Source organism: Zootoca vivipara, chromosome 3, assembly GCF_963506605.1.
Source record: "Zootoca vivipara chromosome 3, rZooViv1.1, whole genome shotgun sequence".
Taxonomy (NCBI): Eukaryota; Metazoa; Chordata; class Lepidosauria; order Squamata; family Lacertidae; genus Zootoca; species Zootoca vivipara.
This window is the reverse complement of record NC_083278.1, coordinates 112,232,807-112,249,469: the sequence shown is the minus strand read 5'-3', so window position 1 is coordinate 112,249,469 and position 16,663 is coordinate 112,232,807. Positions and strand designations below refer to the sequence as shown.

Here is a 16,663-nt window from a genome sequence, read left to right as displayed (position 1 = left end):
GCTGTTAAGGTGCTACACCCAATATGCCAGCAAGTTTGGAAAACTCAGCAATGGCCAGAGGATTGGAGAAGATCAGTCTACATCCCAATTCCAAAGAAGGGCAGTGCCAAAGAATGCTCCAACTACCGCACAATTGCGCTCATTTCACACGCTAGCAAGGTCATGCTCAAAATTCTACAAGGCAGGCTTAGGCAGTATGTGGACCGAGAACTCCCAGAAGTGCAAGCTGGATTTCGAAAGGGCAGAGGAACCAGAGACCAAATAGCAAACATGTGCTGGATTATGGAGAAAGCTAGAGAGTTCCAGAAAAACGTCTACTTCTGCTTCATTGACTATGCAAAAGCCTTTGACTGTGTCGACCACAGCAAACTATGGCAAGTTCTTAAAGAAATGGGAGTGCCTGATCACCTCATCTGTCTCCTGAGAAATCTCTATGTGGGACAAGAAGCTACAGTTAGAACTGGATATGGAACAACGGATTGGTTCAAAATTGGGAAAGGAGTACGACAAGGTTGTATATTGTCTCCCTGCTTATTTAACTTATATGCAGAATTCATCATGCGAAAGGCTGGACTAGATGAATCCCAAGCCGGAATTAAGATTGCCGGAAGAAATATCAACAACCTCAGATATGCAGATGACACAACCTTGATGGCAGAAAGCGAGGAGGAATTAAAGAACCTTTTAATGAGGGTGAAAGAGGAGAGCGCAAAATATGGTCTGAAGCTCAACATCAAAAAAACCAAGATCATGGCCACCGGTCCCATCACCTCCTGGCAAATAGAAGGGGAAGAAATGGAGGCAGTGAGAGATTTTACTTTCTTGGGCTCCTTGATCACTGCAGATGGTGACAGCAGTCACGAAATTAAAAGACGCCTGCTTCTTGGGAGAAAAGCAATGACAAACCTAGACAGCATCTTAAAAAGCAGAGACATCACCTTGCCGACAAAGGTCCGTATAGTTAAAGCTATGGTTTTTCCAGTAGTGATGTATGGAAGTGAGAGCTGGACCATAAAGAAGGCTGGTCGCAGAAGAATTGATGCTTTTGAATTATGGTGCTGGAGGAGACTCTTGAGAGTCCCATGGACTGCTAGAAGATCAAACCTATCCATTCTTAAGGAAATCAGCCCTGAGTGCTCCCTGGAAGGACAGATCGTGAAGCTGAGGCTCCAATACTTTGGCCACCTCATGGGAAGAGAAGAATCCTTGGAAAAGACCCTGATGTTGGGAAAGATTGAGGGCACTAGGAGAAGGGGACGACAGAGGACAAGATGGTTGGACAGTGTTCTCGAAGCTACGAACATGAGTTTGACCAAACTGCGGGAGGCAGTGCAAGACAGGAGTGCCTGGCGTGCTATGGTCCATGGGGTCACGAAGAGTCGGACACGACTAAACGACTAAACAACAACAACAAGAGTAACTGTGTTCCCTTTGCTGATCTTAATGTCCTGAATGAATTTATTCCACCACCCACCACATACTTATCATTCCACTTCAAACCTGTTCCAACCCACAATTCCACAACATTCCACAATTTGTTTGTTGTTTTAAAAACCTTCCTGGCCAGTACACCAAAATGCTTACAAGGTGAAACAGGTGGGCCAGCACTGCACTTAAGGGGAGCCAAGTGCATGGATTACAACCTTTAAAGCCACATGTTGAGCTGTATATAACTATGGAGGTTTATGCTCACCTGCATCACACATAGATTTTAAATTACAATACTTACTTAATTTTTAATTTAGTATTGTAATTAAAAATTATAGAGCTACTTGTGACCAGATTTGTTTTTCTTCTTCTTCTTCTTCTTCTTCTTCTTCTTCTTCTTCTTCTTCTTCTTCTTCTTCTTCTTCTTCTTCTTCTTCTTCTTCTTCTTCTTCTTCTTCTTCTTCTTCTTCTTCTTCTCTCTCTCTCTCTCTCTCTCTCTCTCTCTCTCTCTCTCTCTCTCTCTCTCTCTCACACACACACACACACACACACACAGAGAGAGAGAGAGAGAGAAATCCCTAACTGCTAGCAGAGAACACCTGCAAGGTCACAGGCAGGGAATATACCTGGTTTCTTGTATACTTCTTCCTCATCACCTACTTCATCCTCTGTGACCTCAGAGCCAGTGGTGTATTCATCATCTTCTGAGAGCAACAACTGTTGTTTCTATCATTGTCAAAGGAAAAAGCATAACAACTATCACTTTTTCTCTTCAAAAGACCACAGGTTTCTCCTGCTCTGCAAACCAGTAAAAAACACAAGGCCTGACAAGTAAGCAAGACTGACAGCTGACATCCTCCAACTGCTTTTGCTGATGAGCCTTCATCGCCTCCATTAGTTGGTATTACTGATATGTAAAGGTGAAGACCAAAACAGACTACCCTAACTTACTCTAAAAAAAAGTTTAACTAGAAACAACTTCAGTCTCAAATTTTGCAATACTCAATTATGTTACATCATGGCTTCTAGGACAAATGTGAGCCAAAACTCAAACAACGGAGATAGGAATCAGTGCTTCAGGCTGATAAGACCATTTGTGGTTTTGAAAAAGAGATCAATTTTTATAGGTATCCCCACCCCAATGCATTTTAATTATCTTTTTCTTCTTCTTTTTAATGAGGACGCTGCTCAGTGCTTTAGATATCCGATTCGGATGGTCCGCCCCCGCTACTTAATGGATCCAATTGGCTTCCAGAGAGTGGTAGGGGATGTTTTATCCCATGTTGATGGCCTTTCAGCTGCTTCCCTGGTGGCCCGCTGGAATGCGGAGTTAACCAGGGCTATTGACTGTCTGGCTCTGAAGTGCCCTCTCCGATTGCATGGAGCCCGGACAGCCGTGTGGTTCTCCCCAGAGCTGAGGGCGATGAAACAGTTGTTGAGACAGCTAGAGCGCCGGTGGCGAAAAACTCATTCTGAATCAGACTGGACACGGGCTAGAGCTCAACTTTGAGCCTACCAAGTGGCAATGGCGACGGCGAAGAGGACCTTCTTCACCGTTTCTATCGCATCTGCAGAAAACAGCAGGAGGAGACTCTTTCAGGTGGTTCGCAATTTAGCGAAACCACCTGCTCCATCCGGGCCCAGTACGGGCCACATGATCTCCTACAATGATTTTGCAAAGTTTTTTGCAGATAAAGTTGCTCAGATTCGGGAAGAGGTAGACTCCACCGTGGGAGCAGGGCCGGGGCGGGGGAGTGCTAGAGTCCTGTCTAGTCAAGTTGTGTGGGATCAATTCCAATCTGTTACCTCCGAGGATGTAGACAGGCTGCTTGTCTCCTTGACCCTTGCCCATCCTGGCTTATAAAAGCTAGCCGGGAAGGGCTGGGCGATGGGCTTTGCGGGTTGGTGAATGCTTCTCTCTGTGAGGGAGCCTTCCCAGACCCGCTGAAAGAGGCGGTTATTAAACCACTACTTAAAAAACGTCTTTAGATGCAGCCAATATGGCCAACTATCGCCCAGTCTCAAATCTTCCATTCCTGGGCAAGGTGATTGAGTGAGTGGTTGCTGACCATTTGGATCCCTTCCAGTCGGGATTCAGGCCTCATCATGGGACTGAAACTGCCTTGGTCGCACTGGTTGATGATCTCCGGCAGGCTAGAGACAAAGGTGAGAGCTGTTTCCTAGTTCTGCTGGATCTCTCAGCGGCTTTTGACACCATCAACCATAACATCCTTCTGGACCGTCTAGAGGGCTTGGGAGCTAGGGGCACCGTCATACAGTGATTCCGCTCCTTCCTCCTGGGCCGTGTTCAGAAAGTGGGGGGGGATGAGTGTTCAGACCCCTGGGCTCTCACTTGTGGGGTGCCTTAGGGTTCTGTCCTCTCCGCCATGCTTTTTAACATCTATATGCAGCCGCTGTGAGATGATACCCAGCTCTACCTCTCTTTCAAATCAGAACCAGTGAAGATGGTGAAGGTCCTGTGTGAGTGTCTGGAGGCGGTTGGAGGATGGATGGCAGCTAACAGATTGAGATTGAATCCTGACAAGACAGAAGTACTGTTTGTGGGGGACAGGAGGCGGGTGGGTGTGGAGGACTCCCTGGTCCTGAATGAGGTAACTGTGCCCCTGAAGGACCAGGTGCGCAGCCTGGGAGTAATTTTGGACTCACAGCTGTCCATGGAGGCACAGGTCAATTCTGTGTCCAGGGCAGCTGTTTATCAGCTTCATCTGGTACGCAGGCTGAGTCCCTACCTGCCCGCGGACTGTCTTGCCAGAGTGGTGCATGCTCTAATTATCTCTCGCTTGGACTACTGCAATGCGCTGTACGTGGGGCTACCTTTGAAGGTGACCTGGAAACTACACCTAACCCAGAATGCGGCAGCTAGACTGGTGACTGGGAGCAGCTGCCGAGACCACATAACACCGGTCCTGAAAGACCTACATTGGCTCCCAGTACGTTTCCGAGCAAAATTCAAAGTGTTGGTGTTGACCTTTAAAGCCCTAAACGGCCTCGGTCCAGTATACCTGAAGGAGCGTCTCCACCCCCATCGTTCTGCCCAGACACTGAGGTCCAGTGCCGAGGGTCTTCTGGCGGTTCCCTCGCTACGAGAAGCCAAGTTACAGGGAACCAGGCAGAGGGCCTTCTCGGTAGTGGCACCCACCCTGTGGAATGCCCTCCCACCAGAGGTCAAAGAGAACAATTACCAGACCTTTAGAAGGCATCTCAAGGCAGCCCTGTTTAGGGAAGCATTTAATGTTTGATGGATTTCTGTATTTTAATGTTTTGTTGGAAGCTGGCCAGAGTGGCTGGGGGAACCTGGCCAGATGGGCGGGGTATACATTATTATTATTAGATATGACAGCAAGTGCAGCACATACAGAATATTTAAAATACAAAAAGCATCAGCACATAGAATAGGAATAACTCGGGCAAACGTACCAGCTGGAGAGTCCAGTTTTTCAGAGAAAGGAACTAGAGACGGAAGGGGGGAAAGAAAATTAAATCAGGCAGTGGTAGGGTTACCGGAAGCACCTTTTATGCAACCTATTTGTGCATGAAGGGACACTCCAAAACATGTTTCAGATAAGAACGGTCCCCCCTTTGTGTATATTTTCCAACTAGCGCCCACGTGACCGACTAATGAATGCTTACATTCTAACTCAGGTGTCCACCCCCCAATTAAGATACAGTATTTCCTATTAATATTCATTCCACCATGTACACTATTTCAAAACACTACTCTGAGAGAAAGGATTCTAAGTCCACATAGATTCCACACATTGTTCCATTCCATAATATGGACACACGGGTACCAAGCTTGTGAAGGAGCTCTCTGCAACATGCCGCCCCAGCCCCTTGTAAGATTCCCTGGATCAATCCAAGTTCACACCCACATCAGCTGCAAAGCACAGCCAGTACATACATCGACACCTAATGACTGGAGCTTCATCCTAGAAGTATACTCAAAGCTACTGAGTTATTGAGCCAGACTATAGTCAAGCAATATGAACAATGTGGAAAGGAAAAACAGAGGGGAGTGGGGAAGGATACTCACAGCATTAATTTCTCCTGTTCTGGGGCCCCACGGTGCATTTGGCTCCAATAGCACATCACATTCAATACTCCTCTCATCACTCAGTCCAATTCCAGAATCACTTGAAAAAATAAGTATTTAGGAATATTATGGATTGGATTGTTACTGATTCTAAAGAAGTCTACCCGAATGGTGGGCTGCTCACCCAGGAAAGATGAAGACATACCTCTTTTCTTACCTGTTTTGGTCTTTTTCAAAAGGCACAACAATGACATTTCTGTGCTGAATCAGATCATTCAGTATTTTAGCAGTCTGGTAGGAAACAGCATCCACACCTTCTCCTCCAGCAGGCAAGCCAATCACATGGTCCCTTACTTTGCATCCCTTCCATTAAAAAAAGAAAGAGAGAGACATTAGCTAAGGTACCTCCTTAACGCAAACGTAATTGCAAATCATGGATAGTGCTAGCCATGGTTTGAAAGATTGATTCAAATCAGGTTTTCACATTCTAATTGTGGCCAATCCTAGTTTGGGCATTAGGATTCAACGCCTAACCATGATGAAGCATTAGATATGCTCATGGATAGAGTACAGTTAGCTTGCATGTTAGCTAGATAACATAACGTTTTAAATATTGACTCCAGCTCAGTCAATTATAAACGCACCTGGCCAGGGGGTAGGAGGAATCACCCCATACTTCTGTTGTGTATAAAATACGGTTCAAGAGAATGTGGCTTGTGGAAGGAGCAAAGAGGTTTTAAAGAGTCTTTCCCCCAAATACATACTTTTGGAAGAGGAGCAGGATCAAATCTCAGAACCTTCTGGTTACAGCAGGGATACACTCCAGTACCATTGGAACCAAGAGCACCTACCACGCCAGGGTAGACAACTGCCTGAGGGTGGTATTGGCAATGGGAGAATTCAGTACACAGGAAAGTCTGCAAGGGAGATGCAACAACGACAACAAAATCACTACTCTCAAGATCAAGTATTCCCAAGTTTAAGGTGGAGAAAGGGTTTACAGCAGAATACAGAGGTGTCTTCTAACAAATGGTCGTATACTAGGGTGTACAAGCTAGCTAGCTGCTGCTGCTCTTATCCTTTGAAAACGGCACTGATGAAATGAAGTGCTGGGTGGCCCATTCTTGGCCATTCCTAAAAGACTTGACCAAATTAGTTCAGCACAAACTATTTATCCATTATTCATCCCGAATGTACTAAAAAAATGCAGGGTGTGTTGGTCTCAGAGTTACCGTGTTTTAGGAAGTTACAGGGGCCTACCAGGTAAACAACTAAGCTGCTTTGAATTTGGAGTAACATAAGAAAACTGGGAGCTAGTGAGCTGTGTGCAGGTTGGCCATGAAGTACAGGGTGCACTGGACTGGCTAAGAGCCTTTCTTTGTAAAAATAATAATAATTGCTTTGTTGCATTTGAAGTCCCCTCCCATCTGTGCTCCAAGAGTGACTTGGAAGATGGTGGCAGCAACAATAACCAGAGAGTAAGACCAGCAGCAGTTGGGCAAGGAAAGATGGTGAGAGGCTTTTATGAGCATGCCCCCTTTGTCACAGGAGGGGAAGGCATCGTGCAGGCAGAAGTCTTTGTGCTGGCTTTCACTAGTTCAATAGTTGAACTTCACCCTTTTTCCTACAGAATTTTAAAACCTAACTTTGTAAGTTCCAGGACAGTCAGGAGTGTGCAGAGGTAACCGAAAACACTCACTTGATTACATCTTGAACAGATCAGCCAATTGATAGTTCCCCAAAGGCGCCAATATACATCTCGCCAAGATTTTAATTCTTCAAAAAGACTCAGCAAATACTCATGCACATCCCAAGATTTATCTCTGTATATACAAAGAGGAGGAAGCGGTCAGGCTGATCAGAGTGAATGGAATAGTTCTCAATTCCCACTGGTAAGTTTTGTACCCTTTCCCCCTCAACGACAAAGTTAAATTGCACAGAAGAATTAAAACAAGGGCTACAACATTAACCAATTTCTTAGGGTGCTGTTGCTTGTTTTTTTTAATTATGGGGAGACACGGCTTTTTAAGTGCTCTCTTAGAGAATAGGCATTCCTTCCCAGATTAAATGAGAAATCCTCCAAGTCTCTGGCCACGACAACATATGTGTGCATCATCTAAAATCAAAGAGTATATTTTTGCTCTTTAGAAAAAATTATGTCAATTTGATCAATTCAATAATTGACTAAGATTTCATCAATCTGGGGACAGCCCTTATTAAAACATACTATATTTGCACTCAGCCATCACCACAGTGATGACAAAGAGGGGTGAAAGGGCAGGCAGGCAAGCAGGCTACCTGTGCAGCCTTCCCATGCTTTTGTCACTGCTGCTACCACTGGCAGGAAGTAGAGGAACACAGGGGGAAAGACCACCCTGCAGCCCCATTAACCTGCCATTGCTGCTGCGAGAAAGAAGCCTGGGAATGAAGGGGAGCAAGTCTTTCTAACCCTTCGTTCCTAACCCTCGTACTGCTCTAGTATTAATAACTTGATTGTGACACTTAACTATCATATACATCTTTAAGGCCACCATTGCCCTAGTGGACTGACCTCTGTTCTGGGACTGAAGCCCTGGAAGAACAGAGAGCTCAGATTATAATTAAAAAGTCTGTTATGATGCAGATTAAAAAGAATCTGTGAACACACACTGTAAAAATGTTGTTACAATATGATTTATGAAGCACCTTATGTGTACATAGATAATGTTTCCATGCTGATCTACATTGATCTTTCCAGGAACACATGGGATTCTTCTTTCAGTGTCCTTAATTAGGAGTTTCTTACATAAGCAGCACCTATATTTTTTTAAAGAAAGTTATAGCATGAGATATTTGCAATGAGAACAAAGAAGAATATGCTGAAATAAGATCAATAAGCGGACAGTTGTCTACCTGTACAGGGTTGCTGCGCTTCCCTGAGAATCTGGGTTCTGGTAATCTAGGTCAAACAATCTCTCTATCTTCTTACAGAAAAGTTTGCTGTCGGCAAAAAAAAACACGCTCATGATAAAAATGAGTTATCAGCATATAAACGCAGACTTGCCATGGACAAATTCAATTAAATCTGGAATCCATTCTTACAAATACTGTAATAGGTTAAGATCTGGTGAAGTACAAAAACAACCTTGTAAAATATACAGTTTTGGGTTTCTCCCCCCCCTCCCCTTTTTATTTTCCCTTCTGCACAGGTTCTGTTTCTCTTTTTCTTTCTCTCTTTTTTGTTTGTGTCTCACCATGTCTGATGCACATATAGTTATGTACTTTTTGAATTTTCAATTTCAATAAATAAATAAAAATGAGTTAACAACTAAATGCCAACGCAGGCGGCACCTGCCGGATCTCTGGAAGAAAACAATACTACAAAACGGTGCCATGACTGAGAATTCCCTCCTCTGGGTCATGAGATGCATTTCCAATGGGTGTGGCACAACCAGGAGGGCCTCCTCTGGTCATCAAAGTTGTTGGGCTGATCTATATGGTGGAAGGCCCTAAGCATCTCAGACCAGGCTTTTCTACAGCAACACCTTAAACTTAGCTTAGTAGCCAACTGGCAACCAATGCAAACACTCCAGTAGAGGTGTTCTACGTGCATGGAAAGCTGCTACACTTAGCAGTTTGCACCAGCTGCTGAATCACCCCAAACAGCAGCCCAACGTAAACTGCACTGCAAACACCTGGATAACACTGCAGGAAGACAAAAAGAACAGCTAATTCTTACATTATGAGGCATCAGGATTTTAAAAAGTACCTCTTAAACTTATCTTTCTTGTCCTTCACCTCCTCTATTTCATTATGTGTGAAAAGATCCGCTATGCGCGTTAGGAGATTAGAATTGATGCAGTTCATATTGCATGGCGTGGCTACGATAGCACTCATATTCTTGTGGCAATAATTAATACATTTCTCCACCTAGGAAAACAGGAAGATAAAATATGGATGTAACACACTCAATAGTGATAATGAAATATCTTAACACTCTACAGGCAGCACCCCATTCACACGCAGGTGCCATGTCTGACTGCTCCATATGTCAGCAGGAAGCATGCATGTACAGTGGTACCTTGACATCAGAATGCTTCGACTTCCGACGGTTTCGACTTCCGAAGTCGACAACCCTGGAAGTTTTTTTGCTCTGCGCCTGCGCAGAAGCGGGGCACACGGTCCGCGCATGCGCAGAACGGGCGCTTCAACATCCGAAGACCTCAACTTACGAAGACGATCCATTCCGCGGCGCTCTTCATAAGGCGAGGTCTTCGGATGTCGAAGTGCCTGTTCCGCGCATGCACGAAGCGCGATTTTGCGCTTCTGCGCGGGCGCGGACCGCGAAAAGACTTCCGGGATTGCCGACTTTGGAAGTCGAAACCTTCAGAAGTCAAAGCATTCCGATGTCTAGGTACCACTGTATGTACATTCCACCCACCTCACTCTCTTTTGGCGCCAAAAACAGTATGTGCGTCAGTGGCCGCACATGTGCTGATCACACATGAGTGGGGCATTGTCTGTATTTAGGAAGGTTTGTTTTGTGAGAGGAGCTCTAGAAACAGCTCCAATAGCTCAGAACCCCAAATCTGTTATATACTCACTAAAGAATCCATCTTCAGAAACTCAGAAGAAATAAGAATCGAAATGACATTGCTTGGTTCTAAAGAAAGAAACAAGAGAACAAAGCGAAAAGCATTATTAGGATTAATTACAGTTAACCTTGTACATTGCTTGTAAAAGGAAACACTACAAGAGATTCTTTGCATCACAAAATCCACATTCCATTAAAGAGGAATGGGAAGAGTTTGGGAACTTGGTTCAGTCCCTTCTACAGGAGGGAGATCTAATGACATAGCATGACTGGGCCTTTTAATTCTTCTGAAATGAGGCGCAAATAGCTGCCTCTCTCCTTTCCATTCCCACCCACCCCCCACCAGAAAGAATGTGTTAGCCTAAAACTAGCTATTCACATTTTGAAGGCAAAGCAAGCCAAATTAGATTAAGAAGCTGGAGAAAAATAATATTGTACCCAAAGCGGAAATGAAAAGTTAAGAGCCTGGATCCACATATTTACAAATACTGTACGTTCCATAAAACTATGGCATTTGAGTATGAAGTTTCCAACTCAGGTAGGGTGGGTGTTCTCTTATTTGAAGGGAGGTTTGTGGGTTTTGATAGGAAAATGAGTGCAAACACTCCAAACATCCAAAGCAAAAACCCCAGTTTCTCCAAAACTGCTGAGTTAAATGTCATTCAAAGTTTGAAACATTCAACCTCAGACACATGCAAACTAGATACTGTACTATACAAGCAGACCCCTTTTCTAAAAAGAAAAAAAGGTCTGATCCAAACACTTAGGAAAGCGAGTTTAAGGTCAGGTTTGAAAGCAAAACAGGTATATGAGTGAGGGCAACCAAACTGCCCCCATACACGTAACACCTACTTCCCTTTAGCCTGTTCCCCCAGCTGTTCTTTTCTAGCCAAGCTCACATCTGTTGGTGGACCACAGATGAGGATAGTAGCATTTGCAAGTGATAGACTGTGGTGGAGGTACTTCAGGCAGAGGATCAGTTTAGCAACCCCCCCCCCACCTTTGTGATCCTTTTTCTCTAGAAATTGCCCCCCTTTCCTCTTTTGTGTGTGACTGGGGAAGATCCAGCTCCAACCAAGCCAGTCTGCCAGCATCACATCCAGGTTTCAAAACTCCTATTAATATTTTCTGTCAAACCTTCCATGGCCTTTTAGATGATAACCAACTCTAAAGTTCTTTTCCCTGAAGACCATTTCTAGACTCTTTTTGTATTATTAATTATTATTATTATTATTATTATTATTATTATTATTATTATTATTCATATACCCTCCATCCAAAGATCACAGGGTGGTTCACAACAAAATCTTTGCTCCTCTCCTCTGATTTTTTTAAAAATTTGTAAGTTAAACCAGAGCTTCCTTCCCCACCCCCCCACCCCATAATAAGATACAGGCATAAATCTGCCCTGTTCAGGACAATCTCATGTGCTCACACGCTCTTTCTCCCTTTTTCAGAGCTAACCATGGTTAGCAGCAAACTAGAATTTGAAACTATGCAAATCCAGTTCTAACCACCATGGCAAACTGCAGATCACAGCCAACAACGGTTAACCTTGAAAAGGGATGGGTGGAATTCATGTGTGAGAGGGGGAGCAAGGTATTAAGAGACTAAGCATGCAGGATAACATTGCCTAATGTCAAAGGCAATATAATTAGCTTTATTAACTTTCCAGCCAGCTTCAGTTTTTCCAGCTATTACAGACTAGGTTTTTATGGGTTAAGGCAGAAAGCGGCAAGGAAATTACCTCGCAAAACAAATTTGCACACAGAATTTTGGTCTGAAGTAGAAGTCAGGCTTTTCAATAAATGAGTCTGCAGAAACATTAATAGATTTTCCTTTTACCTAAGGCAGGTATTTCATGCACCTCATACTCCTTAGTGTTCCTTTTAACATATCTTATCAACCAGTTAAAGATGTGAACGTCACAGTGAACTGAAATGTCCACTTCTTCCCAGCGCTGGGCATCCACTGACAGATATTCAGCAAAGTACTTCATTTCAGAAATCAACAGATCTCGCGGACAAACAAAATCTTCTTTCAGATTTTTTGCTTCATCACACACATGGATCACCATATTTGGCCTTTATTTGAGAAGAAGAAAAAAAACCACAGGGAGGAAAATTATTATAGCTTGTTAAATAGGAATGTCAGAATGATTTACAAAGATATTTTACCTCAGTGTTAAGTTTAGGCAGAGTTTTTATGCATTCATATGAACACATGAATGGTTTGGAGCATACTTTTACAATATAATAATATGGATTTTAAGCTATATCTGAGATTTTGTAAAAAAAAAATGTTTAGAAAGAAAATTAAAAGGTATGGAGAAATGTGAGCTGCACATTGGAGCAAGTTTGGCCTTATGAATGGTGAGCTAGGTGAATCTGCAAAACCCACTTCAGGACTTGAGTTTCTAAACTCAAAGAAGAAACCTTCTAGCAGCTAGCTGTCAACTTTCACACCTCTAGTTGCAAAGTGGGCATACTGATGTTATGCATAGCTGCCAAGTTATCCCTTTTTTAAAGGGATTTTCCCTTATGGTGAATAGGCTTCCTCGCAAGAAAAGGGAAAACTTGGCAGCTATGATGTTATGTGTGTGCACAAATTCTGTAGAAAAAAGGCAAAGTGCAAAATATGACACTGGACACTAAATTAAAGCTTCCAGAAAATGCCAAGGCCAGATTAGATATATACAATTATTTATCATCTCTCGTTTTTAATTGAAAACCAGGTGTAGATCTTGTCAGAGGAAGCAGCCCTGCTTAACACTTTATTCTACTCACTGTAGAAAAGCTGCTGAAGAGGCATGATTCTGAGTTCTCCTTTTTTTGTAAATGATTCTAGCACATATGACTTGAAGTTATTGTTGTTTGTTTTAAATCGTTATTGTAAGCCATTAAGGCTGCCGTGTGATAAGGCACAATATAAACCTTAAAACCCAAATGTGTAGATTATGCTGGCTGAGCTCTCCAAGGCCAGAGGGGTGGCTAAATAAGACTGGTTGGAGTTGGAGCTTATTGCTCTTCATAACTTCAAGCTCCAGTCGAGGACTAGCAGAACCAGAATAAATGATGAAAAATGAGAAGTCTCACAAGTGTGTTTAATTGGCTTATTACAGGTAGTAGCCGTGTTGGTTTGGCGTAGTCAAAACAAAATTTAAAAAATCCTTATGTTATAGATATCACATAACCTGGGGGAGTGGTGGCAACACAAAACACACATCCCTTTTATACGTGCACAAGCAAGCAGCATATTTAAGAAAAATAATACCCAAAAAAGATCTCTTGTTCTAGTTACTACCCAGTCCCAATTACATTTGTGGTGTGAACTGTTCACTGAACTGCGGTCAACAAAATCATCCAAGGGTTACTATAAATAAAGCCTCTCCACATAAGGAAGAATGGAACTGTATGCAAATTCTGGGGTTTTGGTTCTCCAGTACCAGATATATCCTCAGGCTACTACAACATTCAACTTTTTAGAAAGTTCTAGTGAAGGGGTATAGTTCATTATTCATTATTCCTAAGAGATGGTCCCATATCTATCATTATTCAAACATGTATTTTCAGTGGATGCAAGTTGCCTTTCTAGTCGCAGACAGGGGCAAAGAGAAAGAAAAAATAGCATTCCACAAAAGCAGAAAGGTATTTCTTCTGCTTAATTCAGGAGTGGAGAACCTTTCTTCTACCAGGGGCCTATGTCCCACACAGTTGGGCAATCAGGTGCCACACACAAATATTAATGAAATGTATCACAGGCTATTACAGATAACTTTATTATGATAAATATAAATGTTACAACACCTAGGAAGATAGTACTGGGCTGTTGCCAAGCTCCTTCCTTCTACGCCATCCTCAGCTCCCAACTGCTACTTTGTAAAGTCTCTGGAAACATCCAATGAAATGAAGCAGGGAGCTGCATCTGGCCCTGAGGCTAGAGGTCCCCAAACCACAATTGAAATGAATAGGGAAGGTCTCACTGACATCGAAAATACTGTGTATACTTATGAAATGGAACCTTCCTGCCTGGCAGAACTTGCTTGATTAGGGCAAGAGAGACTCGTGTCTTCCTGCAAGCTTTGCAACAGTGATTTCCAAGCAAAGAGCCATCCATATATTAACCTGTACTTGCAGAAGATTCTCTGCCATCTCCTATCTGGAAATCTGTGTTTATTAAAAGCAAGCAGGGTGTTAGGCCAGGTCTGAGGTCTGTTGTCCCCCTTGCTGTCTCCCCAGGGGAACCAAGAATGTAGAAAGGTTAGGAGAGCAGCTGTCTTGCAAGGAAAGCTGCCAAGGTGTTCCTCAAAGTGAGCATAAGTCACAGTAGAAAAGTACCTGTACCAGTTTTGAAAACCGCTGCTCTACAACATGGCTATAAACACACGACATTTTCAGGGTTCACACGGAAACGACAGCAGGATGGAGACAACATCACTGCTCAAGCCTTTTTACAAAGGTTATGGAGAAGCTTCGCAAGATGGCTGAATGGAGGGCAGGGGGTGGGGAAACAGGCATTCATATTTTATACCATCTACCACCCCAACAGATGATTTATTATTCATGACAACGGAAGTGAAAGGTCGCCTACATTTAACTGGAAGAGGGGATACAGAAACACATCCCACTGACTGCTTCCACATGTCAAGTTAGCACACAAAGGAGCATTGTTTCACCCAGCCAAGGCTAAACGTTTACAGTACTTCTCCAAGTCTATCTCCAAGCTGCACTTAACAGCCATTTCTACTGAATAAAAGGCAAAAACAAAAAAACCTATGGCAGGCATCCCCAAACTTCGGCCCTCCAGATGTTTTGGACTACAATTCCCATCTTCCCCGACCACTAGTCCTGTTAGCTAGGGATCTTGGGAGTTGTAGGCCAAAACATCTGGAGGGCCGCAGTTTGGGGATGCCTGCTTTATGGGAACCTTAGAGGTTCCAGGATACCACAGATTCCAAACCTGAAAGGAGTGTCAGTTCTAGAGAGAAGCTACAAACGTTTTAATGCCTTCCAGTCCCTGAAGGTACTCTTTCACAAGAGCTTCTCCTCAATTACTGTTGTCTAATTTTTTTTGTAAAAAAAACAAGGCCAACACAACTCTCCCGCTCCCCACAATCCTTCACCCACCCAATAGAAATCCCACAAATACACAGAGATATAATCCAAGCGTAGAAGAGAACAAACGAAAGTCGAAGATTCAGGTTTATCTAGCTTTCCCAAAATGAAACAACCATCTTCCTACCCTTGTGTTTCATCAGCATTTTCTCCACCTTTATGTGCAGGGCCCTTGTCACTTTCTGCAGAGCAATTCCTTGAGGAAGCTACACTTGGCCTTCCTTAAATGCAAGCGGGGAGAAAAAGCATTAAGACATTGTGTTGAGATGGTCTTTTCATTTTCGCCTGGTAAGCGGTAGTCCTATGCCTAGAGGAAAGTGCAATCTAAGGGAGCTGTCCACTTACTTACTAGATGGATCCTTTTCACACACACTCCTTTAAGGAAAGGCTGGCTTTTAAAATCAATCCAGTCCAGGTGGAAACATATGGAGGAATTGAGAGATTAAATCCTTTCAGTCACAATGTGCATGTCCACACATACAAAAAAAGGAGGATGTAAAATCGCTTAAGTCTGTGGGAGAGTTTCTCCTGCCAGTTCCCAAGGACCTCAGAACCCTGCTCCACAGTAACTCGGAGCAGGGCTTTTAGGGTGGCTGCCCCAGTTCCACAGAATAATGCATTCCTGTCAAGAGACAACAGTCACCAACTAACTGCACCTTCCAGAAACAATCGAAGACAATTTTGTTTCAACAGGCTTTCCCAGTTGAATAAGTAGGTCTTTACCACAAGTGTTTACTTTGTTAAAGCTTCAGTCTCGTTTTAAAAGTATTTGCTGTTTTTGTGTTTTAATTATGTGTAAATCACCTTGAGGCAGTTATTTAGAAGGCAATAAATCAATCAATGGTATTACAAACAACAACAAAACTGTCATGGCTATGCGTTTGACCTTCACTTTTACACTTCTCTTTTGGAGAACAGTAACAGACATCATAATGTCATTAATACTGGGATTCCTCTACATGATGTCTATACAGCCAACAGGGAAAGTATATCTTTTTAACACACACACACCAAGAACACAGTGGAGCCTGGTAGCTTGCCTTTCATCCATTCCAAAAACCACTTCCTACATCGAAGGTTCCTTGCTAAAGTACCAAACATGGAGACAGAAGGTTCCTGTTATCTGGATTTTCTCTTTAAAAGGTTCATGAACAAGCCCACTGCAGGAGTGACCATTAATATTCACTTTCCCATTAGGAATATACTTAATGCTAAGTCTCAGAGAGCATTCAAGAGAAACAAAACCCAAGAGCAGTAGGTTCTGAACAAGGCAGATTAAGAATTGCCCTGGGGCATTAATATACTAACTGGAGGCTTGCAACCAATGGTAAATTCCAATGCACAGAACCCTCCTGCCACCTACCGTAATCCATTGAGACAAATTAAGAATCTACTTTTCACTGGGAGACTGTCCCTACCACAGCACAACTTCATGCCCTCCCTCGGGCATGGCTCATGATTTCATTCAGCTCTTTTCTCTTCTCCCATGTTCTA

General features: G+C 43.2%; 1 protein-coding gene across 3 annotated transcripts in view; it reads right to left on the bottom strand.

Moving 5' to 3' along the window:
• The window catches only part of SANBR (SANT and BTB domain regulator of CSR), a 40,732-nt gene that overhangs the window by 8,657 nt on the left and 15,412 nt on the right, over window positions 1–16,663 (bottom strand). For all 3 annotated transcript variants that reach the window (XM_035110906.2, XM_035110904.2, XM_035110905.2), the window contains 12 exons: window positions 15,297–15,390; window positions 11,901–12,139; window positions 10,066–10,124; window positions 9,231–9,391; window positions 8,375–8,461; window positions 8,168–8,278; window positions 7,182–7,305; window positions 6,247–6,399; window positions 5,700–5,845; window positions 5,483–5,582; window positions 4,867–4,899; window positions 2,055–2,154 (listed from right to left, as the gene is read on the bottom strand). In XM_035110906.2, the coding sequence (XP_034966797.2) occupies window positions 2,055–2,154; window positions 4,867–4,899; window positions 5,483–5,582; window positions 5,700–5,845; window positions 6,247–6,399; window positions 7,182–7,305; window positions 8,168–8,278; window positions 8,375–8,461; window positions 9,231–9,391; window positions 10,066–10,124; window positions 11,901–12,139; window positions 15,297–15,390 (1,407 nt within the window). The remainder of the gene's footprint in view (window positions 1–2,054; window positions 2,155–4,866; window positions 4,900–5,482; window positions 5,583–5,699; window positions 5,846–6,246; window positions 6,400–7,181; window positions 7,306–8,167; window positions 8,279–8,374; window positions 8,462–9,230; window positions 9,392–10,065; window positions 10,125–11,900; window positions 12,140–15,296; window positions 15,391–16,663) is intronic.